Here is a 22,500-nt window from a genome sequence, read left to right on the forward strand (position 1 = left end):
TTTTCTTTCTTCGTATTCATGTTTTGATGAGGTTTCTTGGAAAAATAAAAAGTTAGTGATGATAATATCAGCGCAACAGATAGTAACGCGTGTACCAGGGTGAAAATGAAATAGTAAGAAGGGAGTAATAAGATTTAATGGAACGGTCTGGCGAATATTCACGTTTTTCCTTTCTCACTGTGGCTGACTTTTATTTCACGTTTATGTCCGTTCCTACCCCGTTATCATAATGGGTTTTAAGACTTTTTTTAAGGATGTTTGCAGGGTTGAGGATAGTGTGTGTGTGTGTTTGTGTGTGTATGTATGTATATGTATGTGTGTATGTATATATGTATATATATACATATTGTGTGTGTATGTATGTATGTATATATGTATATATATATATACTTTTTTTTTTTTTTTTTTTCTTGTGATAGATTTTTTTTTTTTTTTTTTTTTTTTTTTTTTTTTTTTTTTTTTTTTTTTTTGTGAGGTTAAAACGCTATTGGTGATGTGGTTAAGACACATTTTCCGTACGTTGGTTAAGACATTTTGTTGACTAGGTTGAGCCACTGTATTTGCGACGATCGTATACATAATAGCGCGTGAACAGACGAAGTACTTGTCCAGTATCCTAAGACCTCCTAATCTCTGCAGTCTCACTGGGCCTACGGTCGCCGGGGAAGGTGTCTCCCCTGCGAGGGCGGACCATGAAGGAGTATGAAGAGCAGCTGGGCAGCCTGAAGAAGGAAAATTTCTCTTTAAAACTGCGCATCTACTTCCTTGAGGAGCGGATGGGACAGAAGTACGATAAGGAGGATAAGGAAGAGCTGTACAAGACCAACATCGAGCTCAAGGTTAGTGAGAGAAGTGAAAGAGGAATGGGATAGGGGGACCAGTCGTGAAATGTCGTAGTGTTATTTCTATTTACCTTGGTTTTGATATTGTATATGTATGTTTTAGTTGTGTCTCCCACAGACCGTATAGTCAAGAAAGGGGAGCATGATTCGACATACTTCCAGGAAGCTTATTCTTGACTCTTCGTCTTATCCTTATATCCTTATCCTTATGCAGGTCGAAACAGAAGCACTAAAGCGGGAGTTGTACGACAAACAAGAGTTGGTACGGCAGGCATCGACGGCGCTGTCAGGGTTAGAGCAGCAGTTCCAAGAACAAGTGGCGCAGATGAAGGGGATGCACGAACAGGAGAAACAGCAGCTGAATGGGAAGATCGACCAGCTGCAAAAGGTAAGGGGCCTTTTATTATTATTATTATTATTATTATTATTACATGTCTGTATTTATTTCTCTATGTGTTTTAAAGATGAACAAGATATGTTTATTTTTTCCGTTTTTTTATTACACTGACAACATATTTTGTTTTTCTTTCTTTCTTTCTTTATGTGATTGTGTATATCAATATGTAAATACATACCTTAATTCTGCTCTTTCCTCCCAGGACTTGGATGACTACGACCAGCGCATCCAAGAAGAAGGGGGTCGCCAGGGAGAACTGACCAAGCTCTGTGGGCTGGCCTTCAGCACCGGCGCTGAGGAGGAAGAGCCCGCAGACGCTGCCCCTTCGAGGGAGAAGTTGAGTCTTCCTCTCAACCTTCAGGGCCAAAATAACAGCAGCTTTGGCCATTCTCCTGTTCAAGGTAATTGTGAAAGGAGGTTGTCACTGAACTTACTGTACTAGTAGCAACCCTTGGCTCAGGGGGTCGGGGTCTGCCCTTGCCTCAGGGTTGCTGTTAGGAAGATTGGCTATGCAAGTATTGTATACCCATATGGGCACCACCTTATAAATGATTCTGAAGTTCTAAATTTATGTAACATATATTTTTTTTACATCTTTGGAATTTATTGAGAGATCAGTTAGGAATAGCTGTTAGGGGTTTCTTTCTTTCACTTTGTCATACAAAACAAAAGCATGGGGATCATTTGTAACCCAGCATGATTTACTCTTTTATAATCTTATTTGTATTTTTCATTCTTTATTGCAGGACTGTTTAGCCTGCCAGCAACAGTCCCCAGCACCCTAGGGAAGATCCAGTCCCCATCTAAAACCTGCGAGCTGTCAGAAGAACCAGACCTGGTGGCGGAGCAGAAAGTCGCAGCTCTCGAAGCCCGGGTGGCAGAACTGGAAGAACGGGTTACAGAACTGGAAGGAGAGCTGGCAGTCAAAGAAGAGACAAATAGTGTACTTGAGGGAGATATTGCCAACTTAAGAAAGGAGGTACGTTTTATTCCCAAAGGAGATGTTTTAGTCAGCATTTATTGGCTTGTCCCTTTATCAGCGGCATTACGCCTAAAAATCTTGATGGACTGTGAATAGATTTTATGGGCATGTTCCCCATGAGCCAGAGACTAATTGATTAGATATTAATAGATTATGGTAATATGGTGTCAAAGAAAGCAGGTCAACTATCAACTGAGGATTTTTTTTTATGGTAGACTTATGTATTTTTAAACTGGATTTTTTTATTCATCTCGGTAATTTTTTCTTCTTCTGTTCCTTTACATTTTTGGAAGGAAGAGGCTGGTAGAATGATTGGATTTGGGGACTTCTGTCAGTCATTTATTTGTTCTCTATGATGAATAATTATCAGAATAATCAGAATATGATAACGCTTCTCATCGTTCATTTTTCTCTCAACAGTTGGAAGACAAAGTAGAAAAGATAGCCGACTTAGAGGTAGAAGTCTCGGAGAAGGACATGAAGATCGATGATGTGATGCAGGAGCTGGAGACACGCCACGTGGAAATCCAAGCCAAGGAGGACCAGATCGAGGCGCTACACCAAGACTTGATTAAGGTGGGCTCCCATCCTCGAAGTTTCGGTCTTTCTGTAACACTCTTTTTTGCTTTCCTCTCTCTCTCTCTCTCTCTCTCTCTCTCTCTCTTTTTTTCTCTCTCTCTCTCTCTCTCTCTCTCTCTCTCTCTCTCTTTTTAATCTTTTAATTATTCTTCCTCTTTTTCATCTTTTTTTCCTTTTCTTGTCTTCTTTTCTTGCTTTCTTTTTTTCTTTTTAAAACCTATTTTAAAACCTTTTTTTTATTATTATTTTCTCCTTTCTTAATTTCTTTTCTTATTCTAGTTCTTCTCCATTTTCTTTATCTTCATTTATCTTTCCTTTTGTATTTTTCCCCCTATGTTTTCAATATGATTTATTCTGTTCATATTAGTCTCCCTTCTCCTTTTTTTCTAGTCATTTCTTATCTTCACTGTCTATCTTTTTATTTTTATTTATTTATTTATTTATTTTATGATGTCTTCTATTTATAAATCATATGTAGAGATAAACTATAATAAAAAAAAAATCTTCCTTTTGTAATACCTGCATTATTTATTTTCTTACAATAGCTTCTCTCTCTCTCTTTCCCTCTCCAAGGTGGAGCCGGAGATCGAAGTGAAGGTTCAGGAGATTGTAGAACGTGATCGGATTATTGAGGAGAAGATAGAGCAGATCGAGCAGCAGAACAAAATTCTCGTGGAAATCCAAATTACGCTCGACGAAAAGCAGAAGCAGATTGCAGACATGGAGCAGAAGATCAGCGACTACAGCTCGAAGGTCACAAAACTCAACGAAGAGTTGGACAAAGCCTGTAAAACCATACAGGTGAGGATGATTTGGTTTGCATCTCAACTTTAATCATGAGGCTCATGGTAATTACAGTAATTGTACAAAGGCCAAAATCTTGTATGCAATGATGTTATCTTTCTTTCCTTCCTTACTCTTTCTCTCTGTTATTAGTCAGCAGGCATTTAAAATTTAGTATGGGGGTAGAAGATTTTTCAAAGTTCAAAAGGAAGATGAGTCTATTGAGACAGACATATAAATGAGAATTAATAACTTTACAAAGCAAGAGGCGTAGTTGATGTATTTTGACCAGAATTGATTCTGATGAAGATTTGATTGAAGCACAACAATTAACATCTCTTGCGTTGTGTGTTCTACAGTGTCAGTTTTATTTAGTACAAAGATATACTAAAGGAAAGAAAGAAAGCCTATACTTTATATATATTTAGTCTAAAAAATTTCTCCCTCTCCTCTAGACCTTTGCCGAGGAAGTGGAAGCCCGCGACAAGGAAATCGCGACGCTAAAGAAGGAGCTGAAGAGGAAGGAGAAGAAGATCAAGGACCTGGTAGCAGAGCTGAAGGAGGCCCTGGACATGCTCAACAAAGCCAAGTGGGAAGCGGAGACCAGCGGGGGCGAGGACGGAGTCAAGGAGATGGCCGAAGAGGAGAATGAGGTAAACAGCTATTCCTGCCATGCCGAGAGCAGTGCAGCTTACTCTGGCAGTGCAGAGGAGGATTTTGCGAGCTTGGAAGAGAGCTACTACGCAAATGACAGCCTCCGTGCATGGGAAAGGGTGCAGCATGTGCAGCCTCAGTATCATGTTTCTCCCTTCAAAACCCTAACGCAAACAGCTGACTGCGACTCTTACAGCTTTCCACCGAGCAAATGCGTTCTGCCAGTCAAAGTGTTTCCGAGTCAGCCTGAGCTAGTAACCCCAGAGCAAACCAGGATCTTAAAGTCGTCTCCTCTTGCTCTTCACAAAAACCTGCGTTCTCATCTTTTGCATGCAACTTATGATTTGTCATAGGCTTTTCTCTTTTTCAAATTCTGCTTTTTGTTTCCTTTTTACATGTTTTATTGCTTGCTTGCTGTTGGTGATAATTCTCAAGTAGTGGAATTATTCTGTGTTTGTTGCTGTGCTTGTGCTTGTGCTTGTAGTGTGGAATGTTGTGTCTTGTTTTATGTTTTTATTTTTTTATTTTTTAGCATCTTCATTTTTAAACATTTTTAGCAATTATTAATAAAAGTTTTATATATGAACTAAATTTTTTTTCCTTTTCATGTTTGTATTTAGAATAAACTGCCTTGCTATTTGAAATGATCCACTAATGTCTGATTAAGAATGTAAGGTAAGTGCTTTCTGTAAGATAATCATTTGAATGAATACATAAAAATCATAGGTTTGTGTCATGTCTCATTCTGAATATAAACACTGTAATTATTGGATTCATTTTAGAGAAAGGTTTTTGCAAATCAATACTTAAATTCTCTTAGTATACATGTTTTGCCTTTTTATTTTTTCTTTCATAAAGAGAATTAACTAGACTCTCATATAATGGACTTGCTTAGACTGACTTGAGAATAGCCAACCTATTTATCCTCCCAGTGATCCATATTTCCAAAGTAAATATTCGTATCCTAAAGACGATGATTGGTCTTTCAGCGACTGTGGGCTGAGCTGGAGTCCAGGAAGAACGAGGTGTTGGCACTACGAGCCGAGCACAAGCATTCGCTGTCGGAGGCTCAGGACCGCATCAGTCACCTACAACAGCAGCTGGAGGAGAAGCTGAAGGCGCTGGACGGCCAGAAGGAGAAGCACTCCCAAGACGTGGAGGAGAGGGAGGCCAAGCTGAGGGACTTGGTCCAGCAGGTGGCGAGGTTAGAGGGCCAACTTCAGGCACTTCATGGGGACATGTCCAACAGGGAGGGTCAGCTGAGGACTAACCAGGACCTGGTGCAGGAGCTGAAGGACGAACTGGCTTCGGCCAAGGAGGAGCTGAAGGACAAGAAGCAGGAGTTGGACACTCTCCAGGATGAGCTCAAGAAGAAGAATGCGGACATGCAGGACTTGGTGAACTGTGAACTGTGGGAGAGGAATAAGGAGGTAGAGAAACTGCATGAAAAACTAAGTGCCTTAACATCAGACCATCAGCAACAAATCAACAATCTGAGAGAGGAACTTCAAGCCAAGAATAATGAAATCAATAGATTAGAAGCTAAGCCACTGTCTGAGAGTAGCAAGAGTTCTGATGGCAACCAAACGAGTTGCCCGGTGATCAACACAAACCTAACAGTCGCTGGCACTACGAATGACCAACCCAAAAATGCAGCACACCTGACAGTTGTCACGAACACTGGTGCAGATTTGATAACTGTGACACGTCCCCTTCACGTAACGTTGGGTGATGACAACACCGCTTCAGTTCAATTGCTATACCAGGAGATCAACAAAATCAGGGGTGAGGCACAGGCACTGAGACTTGAGAGGAGTATTCTCAGTGATAAATTGCAGAAACTCAATGAGAAGGTGAGTCAGACAACTGACATAGCAAAGGCAAATGAACTCAGAGAACAAATGGACATGGTTAAACGACAGCTTGAAGAGAGCAAAGAACAAAACTTGCAGAAGGATCGACAGCATGGAGAGGTTGTGAGTGACTTCCAGTCACAAGTTCAAACCTTGCGGAATGAACTCCATAATGCTAAGAAAAAGATAAGTCGTCAGTTAACTGAAGTCAGCGTCAGAAAGTATCAAGAATCTTTGAAGAGACACAAGCAGGAAATTGCATCACTGAGAAAGAGATTGGCAGACTCACACAATGCCTGTGATCTACTCAGAACCAGATTGGAAGAACTAGCTGACTTCTTGGAACGTATTCTTGAAATGGATGAGAAAGGTCTCATTAACCTTAGTCAGTTGTCGGCCAAGCACATTGCCTCCCTGCACAAAACCCTGAACGAGTCTCGTGCCCTCTCTCGATCCTTGTCCCAATCCCTTATGATAGGCATGGACACCACTGACCATGGAGACGATGGCCTGTTGTCCAGCTGTTCTCTAAGTTCTGTTTCTTCTTGGAGCTTACAGCGAGATGACAGTCTCTCAGAAACTCATGATCCAGTGATTGCCAGCAGTCATGAAACGTTACCAAATCTGCCAGATGAAACCATACTTCAGGGAGATGAAACTCATGACCCAGCTTTCCAGGCCATTGCTACCCAGCTCAATACCCAAATTGATCAGAAGACCAGAGAAATAGATGCAATAGCAGAAAATGTATGCGTACTTAGTGAACAGCTGGCTGAGCGGACACGCCAGGTGGAGCAACAAGCTGGTGTTATTGGAGAGCTGAGAGGCCAGGTAGGACGCCTGCAGGAGGAGGTACGCCACAGAGACCTCCAGCTGATGGCCTCCCAAGCTGACCAAGACCAAGATAACAATCAGGCAAATCTGCATGGCTCATGGCATAGTAGTACAAATCCCCTGGCAGCATCATCTCAGAGCACAGTGCATGCGGCATCACCACAAACTACCGTTAATGCTCAGGACTATAGTAGTCAGGAACGGCTTAGGAAGTCGCCTAGCACGTGTTCCGACACACTCCCTCCCCCTCCTCTCCACCTCCTCCAGGACAGCGAGTGTGAAGATATCAGGGGTGATGTGCGTGAGCTTGAAATATGTCAGGTGTCAGACCGAAGCAGCTTAAGTGCCGTCAAGAGTGCTTATTCGACTGATGCTGCCATCAAGGCCTATAGTAGACATCCAGGCTATTTCCACCAGCTGGCTCCCCAGAAGGGACTTCCAAGCATGGATGGAAGAAAGTCTTGGGTAGAAAATGCAAGTGGACCTGGGGGATGTATTGGGCCAGAACAGCCATGGGCACCGGTTTCGCCCTCAGAAAGCGAGGCTTGGAGCGAACCAGATAGAAACGTGTCTCTTGCCAGAATTGGTTTAGATGCTTGCACTCTTGTTGGTGGTCCAGACAGGGCTTTATCACGATCACGTCAGCAAAGAGCATCAGCTGCCATAACTTCAGAGTCAGATGGTGAGGCAGCTTATGAGGAGACCACAACTTGCACTGCCAATCCCATATCAACACCGGGAAAGAGCTCAAAACGGCGCTCAGACATCGCCGAGCTTAGGCGCGTATCCACCAAACTGCGTGCCGTCGAACAGCTCAACGAAACGCTCCGTGCTGAGCTGAACATCTATCAAACCTTGAGTCAGCAGTTGGTTCCTCAACAGCAAAATCAGCAAGAAAGACCCAAAACAAGTGACAAGAGTGTTGAGACCCACAAAGGAGAAACTGTGGATGCCTCAGTGGGTGCTGAAGAAGAGACAACACTTCCACCTCCTCCTCCTCCTCCTCTCGCACTTACTATACCTGCACCATTGTTGGAAGAAATCCGGGCACTCCGCCTGAAACTGGAAGAGGCTATTGCAAACAATGACCATCTAAGAGACCAGTTAGAAGCAGCGCTAACAGCTCATCCACAAGATGAAGCACGGTTCCATCACCTGACTGCTGCGCTACAGGTAAGACATTTTGTAGAGGTTAACCTGTCTTAAAGATATGATTTTTATCTGTGTGTTAGTGTATGTATATTTATATGTATGTATATATATATATATATATATATATATATATATATATATATATATATATATATATATATATATACATATATATACTTTTTTTTTTTCTTTCTTTCTTTCTTTTTTTTCTAAGTTAGAGAAAAGGAGGTAACACTTCATTACTAAATGACTTAGTTAAAGTTGAATATCATTTAAAGATTTGATATTGCATCAAGATAGTTTATTACTCTTACTGTTAGGTCCACATATTAATTGATATATATTTATTACCAGATTGCACAAGAAGAGGTAAGAGAGGCTAGAGACAGACTACAGTGTACTCAGGAAGCGCTCAGAGCTCAGCAAGACCTCACAAATGGAGTCCAACAAAAGTACCAGGATTGCGAACGCTGCCTAGAAAAGTTCAAATCTCGCCTTGAAAACTCGGAGGCAGAACTAAAAAGCACAAGGGCAGAATTAGCTAAAGTCCAGAAAGTCGTACAGGAAAAGGAGGCTCTGATTCTTGAGCAGGAGAAACTTTTGCATCAAAAGGATTCTCAGCTTGCAGAAAATGAGCAGGTCATTGTTGAGATCGGAGAGAAGATCAAGTGCTTAGAGAAGAATGCCACCGAGAGTCAAGAAAATGACGAAAGAGTGCAAGAGATGCAGGTTGCAATGCAAAAGCAGGAAATGCGTCTGTTGGAAGTGAACAAAGAACGCCTGTCCCTCGTCGGAGAACGTGCCCGTCTGCAGGCTCAGTTGGCATCTGTGGCAACCCAGGCCCGATTATTAAAGGATGACAAACAAGAAATAGAAGAAGTTGACGGTGAACGTGTATCTCTGCTCAAACAGCTCGAAGCGGGACAAGCAGCGGCCGTGGCCATGTATCAGGAAAAGCAACAGCTTCTTAAGAGCAAGGAACACCTGGAGAAGGAGGTGCTGATATTGCAGGAGGAAATAGCTAGTCTACGTGCAAAGGCCAACCACCTCGCTGCAAGAGAGGCCCATGCTGCCCATCTATCAGATTCAGAACAGAGAGGTTTGAGTGAACTACGCACTGCGCACACCAAGCTGCAGCAAGCATACAGAAACTTGCAAGAATATAATCAGAAACTAGGACAAGAGTTATCAGTACTAAAGGAAAGAAAGAGAGCCAGTGACCAGGCAGAAGCACGCACTGTCGAGTCCGAGAGACTCGTGAAGCAGCTGACGGCGCAGTTAGAATCTGAGCGTTGCCTTACGACAAACTTACAGCTTCAGTTGGATGCTCTCAGATCCAAGGCATCACCAGCTTCATCTCATAATGACTGTAAGTACAGATAGATGTGTTTGTGCACGTATGTGTGTCCATATATATATATATATATATATATGTGTGTGTTGTGTACATATTTTACAAGTATTTTCTTCCATTCAAAAACCGTTTTGTGCTCTCTATCTTGCTCATCAGATCATCTGGTGTGATATTTTAATAAAGATTATACCACTTTGTCTTTAATTAACTTGTATTCTTCTCTACAGCCGTTGTGCCTAATGCAAGTGATCTTGCATCTCCTGAAAGTGTGACCAGCATTGAATTCTTCCGGCCCTCGTCCGACCTGAGTGGCATCGGCCTGCGGGGACGTAGGCCAGCCTCCCTCGGGCCAACTTCTCCTGTAGAAAAGGAAAAATCCTACGAACGCCGTGCCTCCAGCAGCAGCCGCAGAAGAGACAGCAGTAAACGCTACAGCAACCATTGGAGCGAAGATAAAGAAAACCTTCACACAACCACCACCATGATCACCACCACCACCACCAGCAGTAAGAGAGGACGTCGCCTCCAGAGCGGCAGTTCTAACGATGGGGTGTTGGCAGAGCAGGCGGCGCCACCACAGCTGCCCAGCCTCCATCGCGAGGAAGAGAACGACGGTGGTACGACTTCCGGGGAATCTCCTGACCTGGGGATCGGGTCAGACTACCACTTCTCCAGTTTGGAAAGGGGGACGCACATGATGCGTTCCGCCATGCATGCCAACAACGATCTCCCACTTCGTCCACTGTGCTCTGAACCTAGTAAGTCAAGTTCACTTCAGCTTGTTTTACTGAGGCTCTTTAGCTTATCTTTTTGTAGATTTTTTTTAGAATCTGAATATTTTTATAGTTAGAATTGTCTTGCAATCAGTTTCTCTAAGGCAACTGTTGGAGGGCTTTGCTGTATGTAATAGCCCCAAATTGCATTTTGAAATATTTCTGTAAATGATCGTAACTAGAAATAAAATACTAATGTAACTGTAGATGTAGCAGATAAAAAGTGCCACAGTCTGGTAGGGACAACGCATCCCTCTTCAATTTTTTAATTTTTTTTTCCTACTGATTCTAATCAATAAATGATAACATCAAGTGTAAGTATAACTAAATTTGAGTAATTATAGATGTCTCATAGATGGGTAGAGAACATATAGAGAAGATTAGGAAAATTAATCTTGTTATTCAATAGAGATCTAAAGATTCATAATTGGAAGAAAAAGAACTTGAAGAGCTGGAAACTGGTGTTCTTATTTTTTAATGTGCTAAGGTATGTGTCTTTGTTTTTGCTTTTGTTGCGTTTTGCAGACTTTCTTTTCCACGCCCTCTCTTGTAGTTAATACAAAGTCAAAATTATTATTTCATTCCGGATTATACATTTATTGCTGTTGTTTTTTTGTTTCGTTGGAACTATTTATACTATTTATTTTTCTGTTCTTAGTATTATGTTTATTAATTATTATTATTTTTTTTTTTGTGAATTACAGAATTTTATTGCATGGAACCAAAATTATTGCCTCTCATCTTTTTTTTTATTATTATTATCATCATTTTGCTTGAAGTATATTTTAATCTTCATATCCAATAACTATTTAGAAAATGAAAAGAAAACAATTCTGATGTGAGACTTTCCACTTCTTTTCAAGAAAGCTGCCAGATTGATTTTTCACTCTTACAGCTTTCATCACCACAGAATACGAAACTAAAGCAATGATCCGTATTTTCAGGCCATAGTACTCTAAGTGTGGAGAATCAGCAATTGCGCCAAGAACGGGACAACCTGTCGGAAAAGTTGGCATCCACAAAGGACACGCTGAAGGATGCCTTGGAGAAGCTGTCGAGGGCCAACCAGCGCAAAGAGAGCGTCGAGAGAGCCATCTGCAAACAGCTCACCAAGACGCACCATGTCCTGAAGAAGGCAAAGGGAAACTTGAAACAGGCCAACTCTCTTCCTCAGTGATCTTCAAAAGTTTAAGTTTTTGCAATAAGGAAAAAAAAAGAGAAAAAAAGGGAAAAGATTTAGAAATTCACATTTGTTTCTTTGCTCGGAAAATGAAGGCCAGAACTCCTCGTTTTGTTTTGTTTACGTGTGTGAGATTCTCCTGAAGAGAATACGTCCATTTGTGAGTAGTGCGGCAAAAGTGACACTAATTGACACAGTTACGTCTCTGGGATATGTGCATATGCGTGAGATTTTAGTTTACAGAAACGATCAGGAAACCATGGTGACAGAAATGATCAGGAAGTCAAGAAACAAAAGCAATCAGGAAAACACGATGTGAATGGCTTTGTGATTTACAATAGAACCATTATTTGTGAACCGTCCGCTGGCAGTCTTTACCGGGTCCCATCCCGGTGGAGCTACCCCCCCATTAGAATGAACCTGTGTGGTAGAACCGAGTAACGTGTATTCCCGGCAGTGTGATAAAGAAGAAGAAAGGAACGGCAAAAAAAAATTGTCGGTGGGAATCCAGGTTGTTACGTTATCTCCAGGAAGATCATTCATACGCTTCTCGTCCAGAAACGGAAACGTGATTTTATCTTTTTTTTTTCTTTTATTTGCTTAAGTTGTTTGGTTAACAATATGGAAGTTGATCCATACAAACATGTGACCTATTTTTAAGAGATTTCATATGGATTATCATTTGTTGTTGATTATTAACTTTTTTTTATCGCTTTTCCTCGCAATTAGTAGGAAAATGTTTTTGAAATCATTGCACCCTTTGGAAGTATATATACTTTCAGATCCACAGAAAGGAAGATTACACCCTTTTTCTTTTTTTTTTTCAAAGGTTATAAAAACCACTTGTGCACTTTTATTTCAGTATCTTTTAGTGATTAGGACATATCATATATTTACTGTCAGGAATCCTGAACTCTATATATATTTGCTTGTAAAAGAAAACGAGGTTGAGTATCTGATCATTGTAAATGTCATTTTTGTAGACATTCCAGTGCATTCTTTGCAGAACATCCAGTATCTTGGCCTCTGTTCTTGTTATCTCTTTACGACCTCTTTTTCCACCTTAATCAGTCATGTAAATATAATTCCCATCATTCTAAGCTCATATCTTTTTTGTATATAATACTGATGATGTGATTTGAAATCCCACAGCTTTCTGAATATAATCTGTTTTATATAAGTTATTAAAAAGGGTGTGGACATGTTTCTTCCTTATTTTCATATCTACCAGACTTTACACTCGTTTGGATATAGCAACCCCAAACATGGACATTCTCAACCCGCTATATAAAAGCAGGTCACGCCATCATCACCTTTATTACCACTCGCAAATTCTCTTACGCTTCCTGAAGCAAAATACCTCCCAACTTCTTGGTGTAGTTATGTTCATGTAATCATTTTTCCTCATTATTTTACTATTTTTTTCTGCTTGATTATCATAGAATAAGAACTATGAAAAATGAGATGTGATGGAGATAAGACTTAACCTGTATTTAGTCTTTCTTACTTGATTTAAGACGACAAGTTTGATTTCAGTTGGTTGTATTACGGTGCCTCATTGTGTAAATTGTTTTTCTGTTAATATGTGATTTTTACATCACAGAATATGTATATTTAGTATTTCACCAAATAAGGTAAGGTATTGTGTATTATGATCATGCTTGTATAGATTCAAAAGTGTATATATTTTGTACGGAAATGGCTGTCTTCCAGGAATTGTTATGTGTACAAAGTAGGTTAAACAAATGTTTTTGTACATAGTGCATACGAGCCTCAATAAATTGAAATGAATGGATAGAATCAAGACTTTTATGTAATGTCCTCTTTTATGTCCTCTTTCTATGCAAAGTATTTCAATTATCTTACTTCTGCAGAGTTGCAATTTTGTTTGCCTGTTATATCGAAGACATCATAATAAAATAATTGAAGAGTATAAATACACAAAAAATAAAATTTGTTCCAAGTCTTAGTCTCCACCATAATACAATTTTTTATATATTAACAAAACAGTAACATTAAAAATACATTTTCCAAAATTAGATCAAAATAAGTTGAGATCAGCAACTCTCCAGAAAACAGAATTGCAACCTATTAAAAAAAATGAACTAAACAACCTAAACGTAACTAAAGACAACCTCCCATTCAGATTCTGGGAGTGAAAGTGAAATCCAGCGGTGAATCTGGTTCATTGATGAGGTTGGAGTAACAGTCCAGGTTGCCTCCTGTCCACCCGATCTTAAATCTGGAAATCAACTGAAAGAAGAAGAAAAAAAAGAGATAGAAATTTATGTAATTTAGTAAAGGGCATATATTATAAATTAAGGTGTAGAGTTAAAGGAAGCTTGTGTCATAATGTATAATGCACATGACTACATTCGTGAAGGTCTGAATAATAGATATTAAAAATCCATTTAAAGTCATTAACCCATTCTTAGTTACAAAAAAATCATTGTGGTAATGAATTATGAATGGGTTAGTTTCTGGCTGGCTAGATCATATATGGGAGAGATACCAGACACATCCTTCAAAATAATTTGGTCTTTAAGTCGCACCAGAAGGGTATTCTGAAGTATATCCATAAAAGTAATTATTAAAAAAAAAAAAAAAAAAAAGGCCATACTAATTTTTTCTTTTTTTACCTGAATAATCACAGTGTACATGTTTTGCTCTGCCATACGTCTCCCAATGCATGCCCGAGGACCGTGTCCAAAGGGGAGGACCAGAAAGGGGTGAATTTCCCCCTTCGCATACCATCGTTCAGGTATGAATGCATCAGGGTCAGGGAAATACTCAGGAAGACGGCAGGACACCTGATTCTGCGTCACAACAACTGTCTGCGAAGCGGAGGAAGTTCTGTTTTTACGGCTGTGTGCTCGTTTAGTTATTAGAGGTGATAAGTGCATTATACTATCAAAATTTATAATTAATAAAAGCTGTTGATATTCATGCTTGATTCAGCAATTAAGTAATCATTATTATCATTACTATTATTTAAATCATACTCATTTAGCATCATTATCAACAGATTATCATCAACATAAATAATTTAATAGTAATTTTTTTATCATTATCAATCAGAATCACAAACAAATTCAGAATCTAATATTCATAACTAACAGTTTGCATCAATCATGAAATCAAATGTATCCTAACTCTACATATTAGAAAATCAACTTGAAAATTGAGATGTAGATCACATCATATCCTCATGGATTTTTCTCAACTTATCCGTACATTCTTTGGTATTCTGTATCCTCTAATAACTGTGTCTTCAATTATAATTCGTCCCACTCCTATTGATACGGGTCGCAAACGGAAGGATTCTTTTACAGCAACTTTCAAATACCGAGACTTGGCTAAGACTTTTGAGGTTACCTGAAAAAAAATCAAGGTAGTATTAAATCAGACTTAAATTAAATCTGTTTAAGTATGTCAGTAATGCCATAGGTACATATTATACTAGAAGTATATGTCAGCAAATCATGTTTTACCTTATTGATATGAAACTAATATCTTTTATGTCACATTAGTAAATATCATAAAAATATGGATCTACTGAATATACAGGAGTGAGAGACACATGAAAAAAAGAATCTCCAGGTGATGTCCCCTGTTTGTATCTGAAACCTATTTAAAAGTCAACATACAGATATTTGAACTTACTTTTCCACCAGATTCATTTAGCAGTGTTTTAGATTCTTCAGCCAGAATCTCTTGCTTATCCGGGTTAGTGGCTAGATTGTAGAGCACATAGGATAAGCTAAAAGCACCCTGCAAAAATAAACACAACCTGTCAGAGGGAACTTCTCCATTAACATCAAATACAAGTCAATTAAGTCCTTAAATATAAGTCAATAACAAGTCGTTCAATAGAACTTAGCAGAGCGGAATTCCACATCAACATTAAATACTTCACATACAGTCAATAAGTGACAGGAAACAGCTAACCTGATACTTACAGTGTCGGCACCAGCTGTTAGAGTGTCACACACAACGCTCACTATATCTTTTTTATCCATTCCACTCCTCATTAGAAAATGCTCAAGCACTGTGACAGGCCCATCATCACCATCATCATTATTATTTTGGTCCTTTCTTCTTTGGAGTTCTTTTTCTTTTTCCTCGACATACTTTAAAGAAGTTCTGCGGGACAAAAGGCACTGTGTTAGGTCATGATGGTATATAGCATTATTATTCTTTTATCAAGATAGATTTTTTTCCTTCCCTCTCAAAAGATTGGAAATACAATTACACTACATAGACAAAATTCTGTCAAAGAAATATGAATCTCTTTCATTTCAGTAAATAATATTGTGTCACTCTTCAAGTGACAAAACAAAAAAAATATAGGAGTAACAATAGGACATTTTTTTAAAATCCCACAACCCATAATAAAAGCACATGTACCTATATATTATATTTTGTCCCTCCATAAGTCGCTTATAAAGAGGAGTATCAAACATCCGCCAAAACTGCAGACTATTATCAGTCCTGAGGATGACGGAGGTGGTGGAGTTCGCGGCATCAATAAGCTCTTCCGCTTCCTGGCTCGGGGTGTCAATGGACTCCTTGTCGATGCATCCAATACGGGCATCAAGCACACCGGCCATTGTCACTGTCGTGGGTAAGAGAGTGTTAAACATTAATATGAAAATACTGTGGGTCTTACCAAAGGGTCAGTGTGGCTAGTCGTAGTGAAATTGGGAGAAGGAGACCTTTTGGAAATTATTACATTTAGTACCTTTCTGAATCATTATTAGATGGTCTTTATAATCATAAGTGTTGATAAAGAGCAGATAGTATTCAGAACACTAAATCATATTCATGGTTCCTAAATATGTTTCAGCTGTTAATAATATCAACAATAATTAAGCACTTTTGATATATCACATTACTAATTCTTCATATTATATGACAAAATTGTACAGATTTGTAAAGATTTACAATGATTTTTTTTATACCATCATATTACTTACTACCTCTTCTTTATATCAAACAAAATAAATATAATTCAGAATGCTAGTTTCTTTTCAAAGTATCTCAAGAGACTTTAATATCATGTGACTAATTGTTATTCATATCCATCTTCATCAATACGAATGAAAGTATATCACTCAGAATGCTAAAGATATATCAGTATGCTTAAATTACCACCCTATATAACTCAATAACAGATGTTCTTTATATCATACAGCCTTACAATCAGCATAGGCCCCATTACTCATACTTTCCACCAGGTTTTACTTACGTTCGAGAAATAAACGTTTTTCAAGATTCAGGAAGTCAGATACCGAGCCAGACTCTGGGTCTCTTATGGCTGAGATGAGGTCAACAAAATCTCTGGACACCTGTGCAAATAAACAAATAAATGCTAAAAAAAAAAGTAATATAAATACAAAAAAAATTTCTAGATAGCCCCTTTGTTAATTGTATATTTTGGGAGTCACACACTCCACATCAGTTTACCAGGGAATTGGAGTATTTCAGAATTTTCTTATTTTAATCTACTAGAATCTTCCTATTTTAATCTACCAGAAACATCCTATTTCAATCTACTAAAAACTTCCTATTTTAATCTACTAGAATCTTCCTATTCTAATCTACCAGAATCTTCCTATTCTAATCTACCAGAATCTTCCTATTCTAATCTACCAGAATCTTCCTATTCTAATCTACCAGAATCTTCCTAGTTTAATCTACCAGAATCTTCCTATTTTAATCTACCAGAATCTTCCTAGTTTAATCTACCAGAATCTTCCTATTCTAATCTACCAGAATCTTCCTATTTTAATCTACCAGAATCTTCCTAGTTTAATCTACCAGAATCTTCCTATTCTAATCTACCAGAATCTTCCTATTCTAATCTACCAGAATCTTCCTATTCTAATCTACCAGAATCTTCCTATTTTAATCTACCAGAATCTTCCTATTTAATCTACCAGAATCTTCCTATTCTAATCTACCAGAATCTTCCTATTTTAATCTACCAGAATCTTCCTATTTAATCTACCAGAATCTTCCTATTTAATCTACCAGAATCTTCCTAATTTAATCTACCAGAATCTTCCTAATTTAATCTACCAGAATCTTCCTATTTAATCTACCAGAATCTTCCTATTTAATCTACCAGAATCTTCCTAATTTAATCTACCAGAATCTTCCTATTTAATCTACCAGAATCTTCCTAATTTAATCTACCAGAATCTTCCTATTCTAATCTACCAGAATCTTCCTATTTAATTTACCAGAATCTTCCTATATAATCTACCAGAATCTTCCTAATTTAATCTACCAGAATCTTCCTATTTAATCTACCAGAATCTTCCTAATTTAATCTACCAGAATCTTCCTCATTTAATCTACCAGAATCTTCCTATTCTGATCTACCAGAATCTTCCTATCGTAATCTACCAGAATCTTCCTAATTTAATCTACCAGAATCTTTCTAATTTAATCTACCAGAATCTTCCTATCGTAATCTACCAGAATCTTTCTTTTTAATCTACCATAATCTTCTTATTTCAATCTACAAGAATCTTCCTGTTTAATCTACCATAATCTTCCTATTTAATCTACCATAATCTTCCTATTCTAATCTACCAGAATCTTCCTATTTAATTTACCAGAATCTTCCTATATAATCTACCAGAATCTTCCTAATTTAATCTACCAGAATCTTCCTATTTAATCTACCAGAATCTTCTTATTTCAATCTACCAGAATCTTCCTGTTTAATCTACCATAATCTTCCTATTTAATCTACCAGAATCTTCCTATTCTAATCTACCAGAATCTTCCTATTTAATTTACCAGAATCTTCCTATATAATCTACCAGAATCTTCCTAATTTAATCTACCAGAATCTTTCTAATTTAATCTACCAGAATCTTCCTATTTAATCTACCATAATCTTCCTATTCTAATCTACCAGAATCTTCCTAATTTAATCTACCAGAATCTTCCTATTTAATCTACCATAATCTTCCTATTTAATCTACCAGAATCTTCCTAATTTAATCTACCAGAATCTTCCTATTTAATCTACCAGAATCTTCCTAATTTAATCTACCAGAATCTTCCTATTTAATCTACCAGAATCTTCCTATTAATCTACCAGAATCTTCCTATTTAATCTACCAGAATCTTCCTATTAATCTACCAGAATCTTCCTCTTCGTGTTTACCAGAATCTTCTTCTTTTCATCTATCAGAATCTTCCTATTTAATCTACCAGAATCTTCCTATTTAATCTATCAGAATCGTCCTATTCTAATCTACCAGAATCTTCCTATTTAATTTATTAAAATCTTCCTATTCTAATCTACCAGAATCTTCCTCTTCGAATTTACCAGAATCTTCTTATTTTAATCTATCAGAATCTTCCTATTTTAATCTACCATAATCTTCCTATTTTAATCTACCAGAATCTTCCTATTTTAATCTACCAGAATCTTCTAATTCTAATGTACCAGAATCTTCCTATTTAATCTACCAGAATCTTCCTAATTTAATCCACCAGAATCTTCCTCATTTAATCTACCAGAATCTTCCTATTCTGATCTACCAGAATCTTCCTATCGTAATCTACCAGAATCTTTCTTTTTAATCTACCAGAATCTTCCTAATTTAATCTACCAGAATTTTCCTATTTAATCTACCAGAATCTTCCTATTTAATCTACCAGAATCTTCCTAATTTAATCTACCAGAATCTTCCTATTTAATCTACCATAATCTTTTTATTTTAATCTACCATAATCTTCCTATTTAATCTACCAGAATCTTCCTATTTAATCTACCAGAATCTTCCTATTTAATCTACCAGAATCTTCCTATTTAATCTACCAGAATCTTCCTATTTAATCTACCAGAATCTTCCTAATTTAATCTACCAGAATCTTCCTAATTTAATCTACCAGAATCTTCCTATTTAATCTACCAGAATCTTCCTATTTTAATCTACCAGAATCTTCCTAATTTAATCTACCAGAATCTTCCTATTTAATCTACCAGAATCTTCCTATTTTAATCTACCAGAATCTTCCTATTTAATCTACCAGAATCTTCCTATTTTAATCTACCAGAATCTTCCTATTTAATCTACCATAATCTTCTTATTTCAATCTACCAGAATCTTCCTGTTTAATCTACCATAATCTTCCTATTCTAATGTACCAGAATCTTCCTATTTAATCTACCAGAATCTTCCTATTTTAATCTACCAGAATCTTCCTATTTTAATCTACCAGAATCTTCCTATTTAATCTACCAGAATCTTCCTATTTTAATCTACCAGAATCTTCCTATTTAATCTACCAGAATCTTCCTAGTTTAATCTACCAGAATCTTCCTAGTTTAATCTACCAGAATCTTCCTAGTTTAATCTACCAGAATCTTCCTATTTAATCTACCAGAATCTTCCTATTCTAATCTACCAGAATCTTCCTATTTAATCTACCAGAATCTTCCTATTTTAATCTACCAGAATCTTCCTATTTTAATCTACCAGAATCTTCCTATTTTAATCTACCAGAATCTTCCTATTTTAATCTACCAGAATCTTCCTATTTTAATCTACCAGAATCTTCCTATTTTAATCTACCAGAATCTTCCTATTCTAATCTACCAGAATCTTCCTTTTTTTCTATCTACCAGAGGCTTCCTATTTAATCTACCAAAATCTTTCTATTTTTATCTACCAGAATCTTCCTATTTTTTTTTATCTACCAGTCTTCCTATTTAATCTACTAGAATCTTCTGATTCTAATCTACCAGAATCTTCCTATTCTAATCTACCAGAATCTTCCTATTTAATCTATCAGAATCTTCCTATTTAATCTACTAGAATCTTCCTATTTAATCTACCAGTATCTTCCTATTCTAATCTACCAGAATCTTCCTATTTAATCTACTAGAATCTTCCTATTTTAATCTACCAGAATCTTCCTATTTTAATCTACCAGAATCTTCCTATTTTAATCTACCAGAATCTTCCTATTTTAATCTACCAGAATCTGACTAGGAAAATTCCAAAAAATATTTTGGAATCAAAACAGGAGAGAATCCGCTTATCATAATTATTGATTTCATAATCGTTATACCTCTAAGATGTAAAACCAAATATATCTATCCTCTATGGTTCTATTATATGTTATAACTATTATAAGATAGGGAAAAATATATAAAAGCAACAGTAATGAATATTATTATAATTATCATTATCCCAATGATGACAACAACAATAATAATAATGATAATGATGACAATAATAATAATAATTATTATTATTATTATAAAAAACAGTAATAATATAACAATAGTAATCATAACAATCATTACTGATATTGTCATTATTATTATCATTCATCATTATCATCATCATCATTAACATTGATATTGCAAAAATAATGATAGTCATTATTACAATCATAATCATAATAATCAAAATATCAATCATAATAACCATAATGATATCAATACTAATAACATTAGTAACAATAACAATAATACAAACATTACAAAAAACAATAATAATATTGATGATTTACGATGACATCAACAACAACAACAATAGTGACAAGACCAACAGTGCAAATGAATAACTCACCTGATCTGCAACAGGAAGACGACTCAGCACACTCTGGGGTCGACTCAGCACCTTCTGCGCGGGGCTCCGGATGTCCCACCACTTGGGCCCGTTACTGAAACAAGGGGATGTGTTTTGTTGTTTCGTTGCATCACAATTAAAATGGTCATTTCCATGGATTTGGATAATTATTATATAGTGAATAGCATATAGTTTTATCGTTACCTTTATCTCTATCTCAATTTTTATCTCTACATATCTCTCTCTCTCTCTTTCTCTTTCTTTCTCTCTCTCTATCTATCTTCATCCTTCTCTTTCTCTCTTTCCTTTCCCACTCTCTGTCTCTCTCCCTCTCCTTCCCCACTCTCTCTCTCGCTCCTTCCCCACTCTCTCCCTCTCTCTCTTTCCCATATCTCTCCCTCTTTCCCATCTCTCTCCCTCTCCCTCTTTCCCATCTCTCTCCCTCTCTCTCCTTCCCATCTCTCTCCCTCTCTCTCCTTCCCATCTCTCTCCCTCTCTCTCCTTCCCATCTCTCTCCCTCTCTCTCCTTCCCATTTCTCTCCCTCTCCCTCTTTCCCATCTCTCTCCCTCTCCCTCTTTCCCATCTCTCTCCCTCTCTCTCCTTCCCCACTCTATCCCCTCTCTCCCTCCTTCCCCACTCTCTCCCTCTTTTTCTCTCCTTTCCCACACTCTCCCTCTCTCTGTCCTTTCCCCCTCCCTCTGTCTCTCCTCCTCCCTCTCCCTCCCTCCCTCCCTCTAACTCTCCCGCCCCCCTAACTCTCTCCCTACTTCCCCCCTCACTCCCTCCTTCGCCCTCCCCCCTCTCATTCCTTGCTCTCTCTATCCTCCTTCTCTGTCTCTACCTCTCCCTCTCCCTCACTTTCTCTCTCACTCCCCCCTCCTCTCCCTATCTCTCTCCTTCCCTACTCGCTCTCTCTCTCCTTCCCCATTCTCTCCCTCCCCCCCTAACTCTCTCCCTACTTCCCCCCTCTCACTCCTTGCTCCCTCTATCCTCCTTCTCTGTCTCTACCTCTCCCTTTCTCTCCCTCTCCCTAACTTTCTCTCTCGCTCCCTCCGCCTCTTCATCCCTCCATCTTTCCCACTCACCCTCTCCTTCTTTCCTCCTCTCCCTCGCACACACAAATAGGAAAATAGTAATCCTCAACATATAAGCCTATCAAATAACATGGATAATCAGACAATTAAGTAATATTTATCATCTAAATAACAACACAAACATATCCAAGCGAAGATAATAACACATAAATATCCAAGCGAATATATTCCAACATAGAAGAGAACTGAGTAAGTAGTCTTCATATGGACATAGGAACATTTAAGTAATCCTCAAACAGGTAAGTAGATATGTTAGTAATCCCTGCATGACCTAGAAAGTAAGTCTTTAAACCCTGTAAGTAATCCTCGCCCAAACAAGTAATCCTCACATAAACAAATAAGTAATCTTCAACTAAAGCAAATAAAATCCTCACATATACTAGGATGTAATCCTCAAATAAGCAAATAAGTAATCCT

At 37.8% G+C, this 22,500-nt stretch overlaps 2 protein-coding genes across 4 annotated transcripts in view; one reads left to right on the top strand and one right to left on the bottom strand.

Annotated features, from left to right (window-relative positions):
- The window catches only part of LOC122255520 (uncharacterized), a 77,740-nt gene extending 64,557 nt beyond the window's left edge, over positions 1 to 13,183 (top strand). For all 3 annotated transcript variants that reach the window (XM_086532725.1, XM_086532726.1, XM_043019654.2), the window contains exons 3-13: positions 640 to 839; positions 1,057 to 1,230; positions 1,442 to 1,640; positions 1,986 to 2,218; positions 2,642 to 2,797; positions 3,374 to 3,601; positions 4,039 to 4,236; positions 5,227 to 8,097; positions 8,431 to 9,445; positions 9,658 to 10,188; positions 11,148 to 13,183. In XM_086532725.1, coding sequence (XP_086388851.1) covers positions 640 to 839; positions 1,057 to 1,230; positions 1,442 to 1,640; positions 1,986 to 2,218; positions 2,642 to 2,797; positions 3,374 to 3,601; positions 4,039 to 4,236; positions 5,227 to 8,097; positions 8,431 to 9,445; positions 9,658 to 10,188; positions 11,148 to 11,380 — 6,038 coding nt within the window. In that variant the 3' untranslated portion in view covers positions 11,381 to 13,183. The remainder of the gene's footprint in view (positions 1 to 639; positions 840 to 1,056; positions 1,231 to 1,441; positions 1,641 to 1,985; positions 2,219 to 2,641; positions 2,798 to 3,373; positions 3,602 to 4,038; positions 4,237 to 5,226; positions 8,098 to 8,430; positions 9,446 to 9,657; positions 10,189 to 11,147) is intronic.
- LOC122255521 (cytochrome P450 302a1, mitochondrial) overlaps positions 12,214 to 22,500 on the bottom strand; it is an 18,566-nt gene continuing 8,279 nt past the window's right edge. Inside the window, exons 3-10 of the mRNA XM_043019655.2 lie at positions 20,989 to 21,082; positions 16,632 to 16,731; positions 15,791 to 15,998; positions 15,343 to 15,526; positions 15,047 to 15,154; positions 14,618 to 14,758; positions 14,023 to 14,217; positions 12,214 to 13,636 (exon numbers count right to left, since the gene is read on the bottom strand). Of these exons, the coding sequence (XP_042875589.2) occupies positions 13,526 to 13,636; positions 14,023 to 14,217; positions 14,618 to 14,758; positions 15,047 to 15,154; positions 15,343 to 15,526; positions 15,791 to 15,998; positions 16,632 to 16,731; positions 20,989 to 21,082 (1,141 nt within the window). The 3' untranslated portion in view covers positions 12,214 to 13,525. The remainder of the gene's footprint in view (positions 13,637 to 14,022; positions 14,218 to 14,617; positions 14,759 to 15,046; positions 15,155 to 15,342; positions 15,527 to 15,790; positions 15,999 to 16,631; positions 16,732 to 20,988; positions 21,083 to 22,500) is intronic.

Source organism: Penaeus japonicus, unplaced genomic scaffold (genome assembly GCF_977035675.1).
Source record: "Penaeus japonicus unplaced genomic scaffold, GWHDUDI00000001_assembly GWHDUDI00000037, whole genome shotgun sequence".
Classification (NCBI taxonomy): Eukaryota; Metazoa; Arthropoda; class Malacostraca; order Decapoda; family Penaeidae; genus Penaeus; species Penaeus japonicus.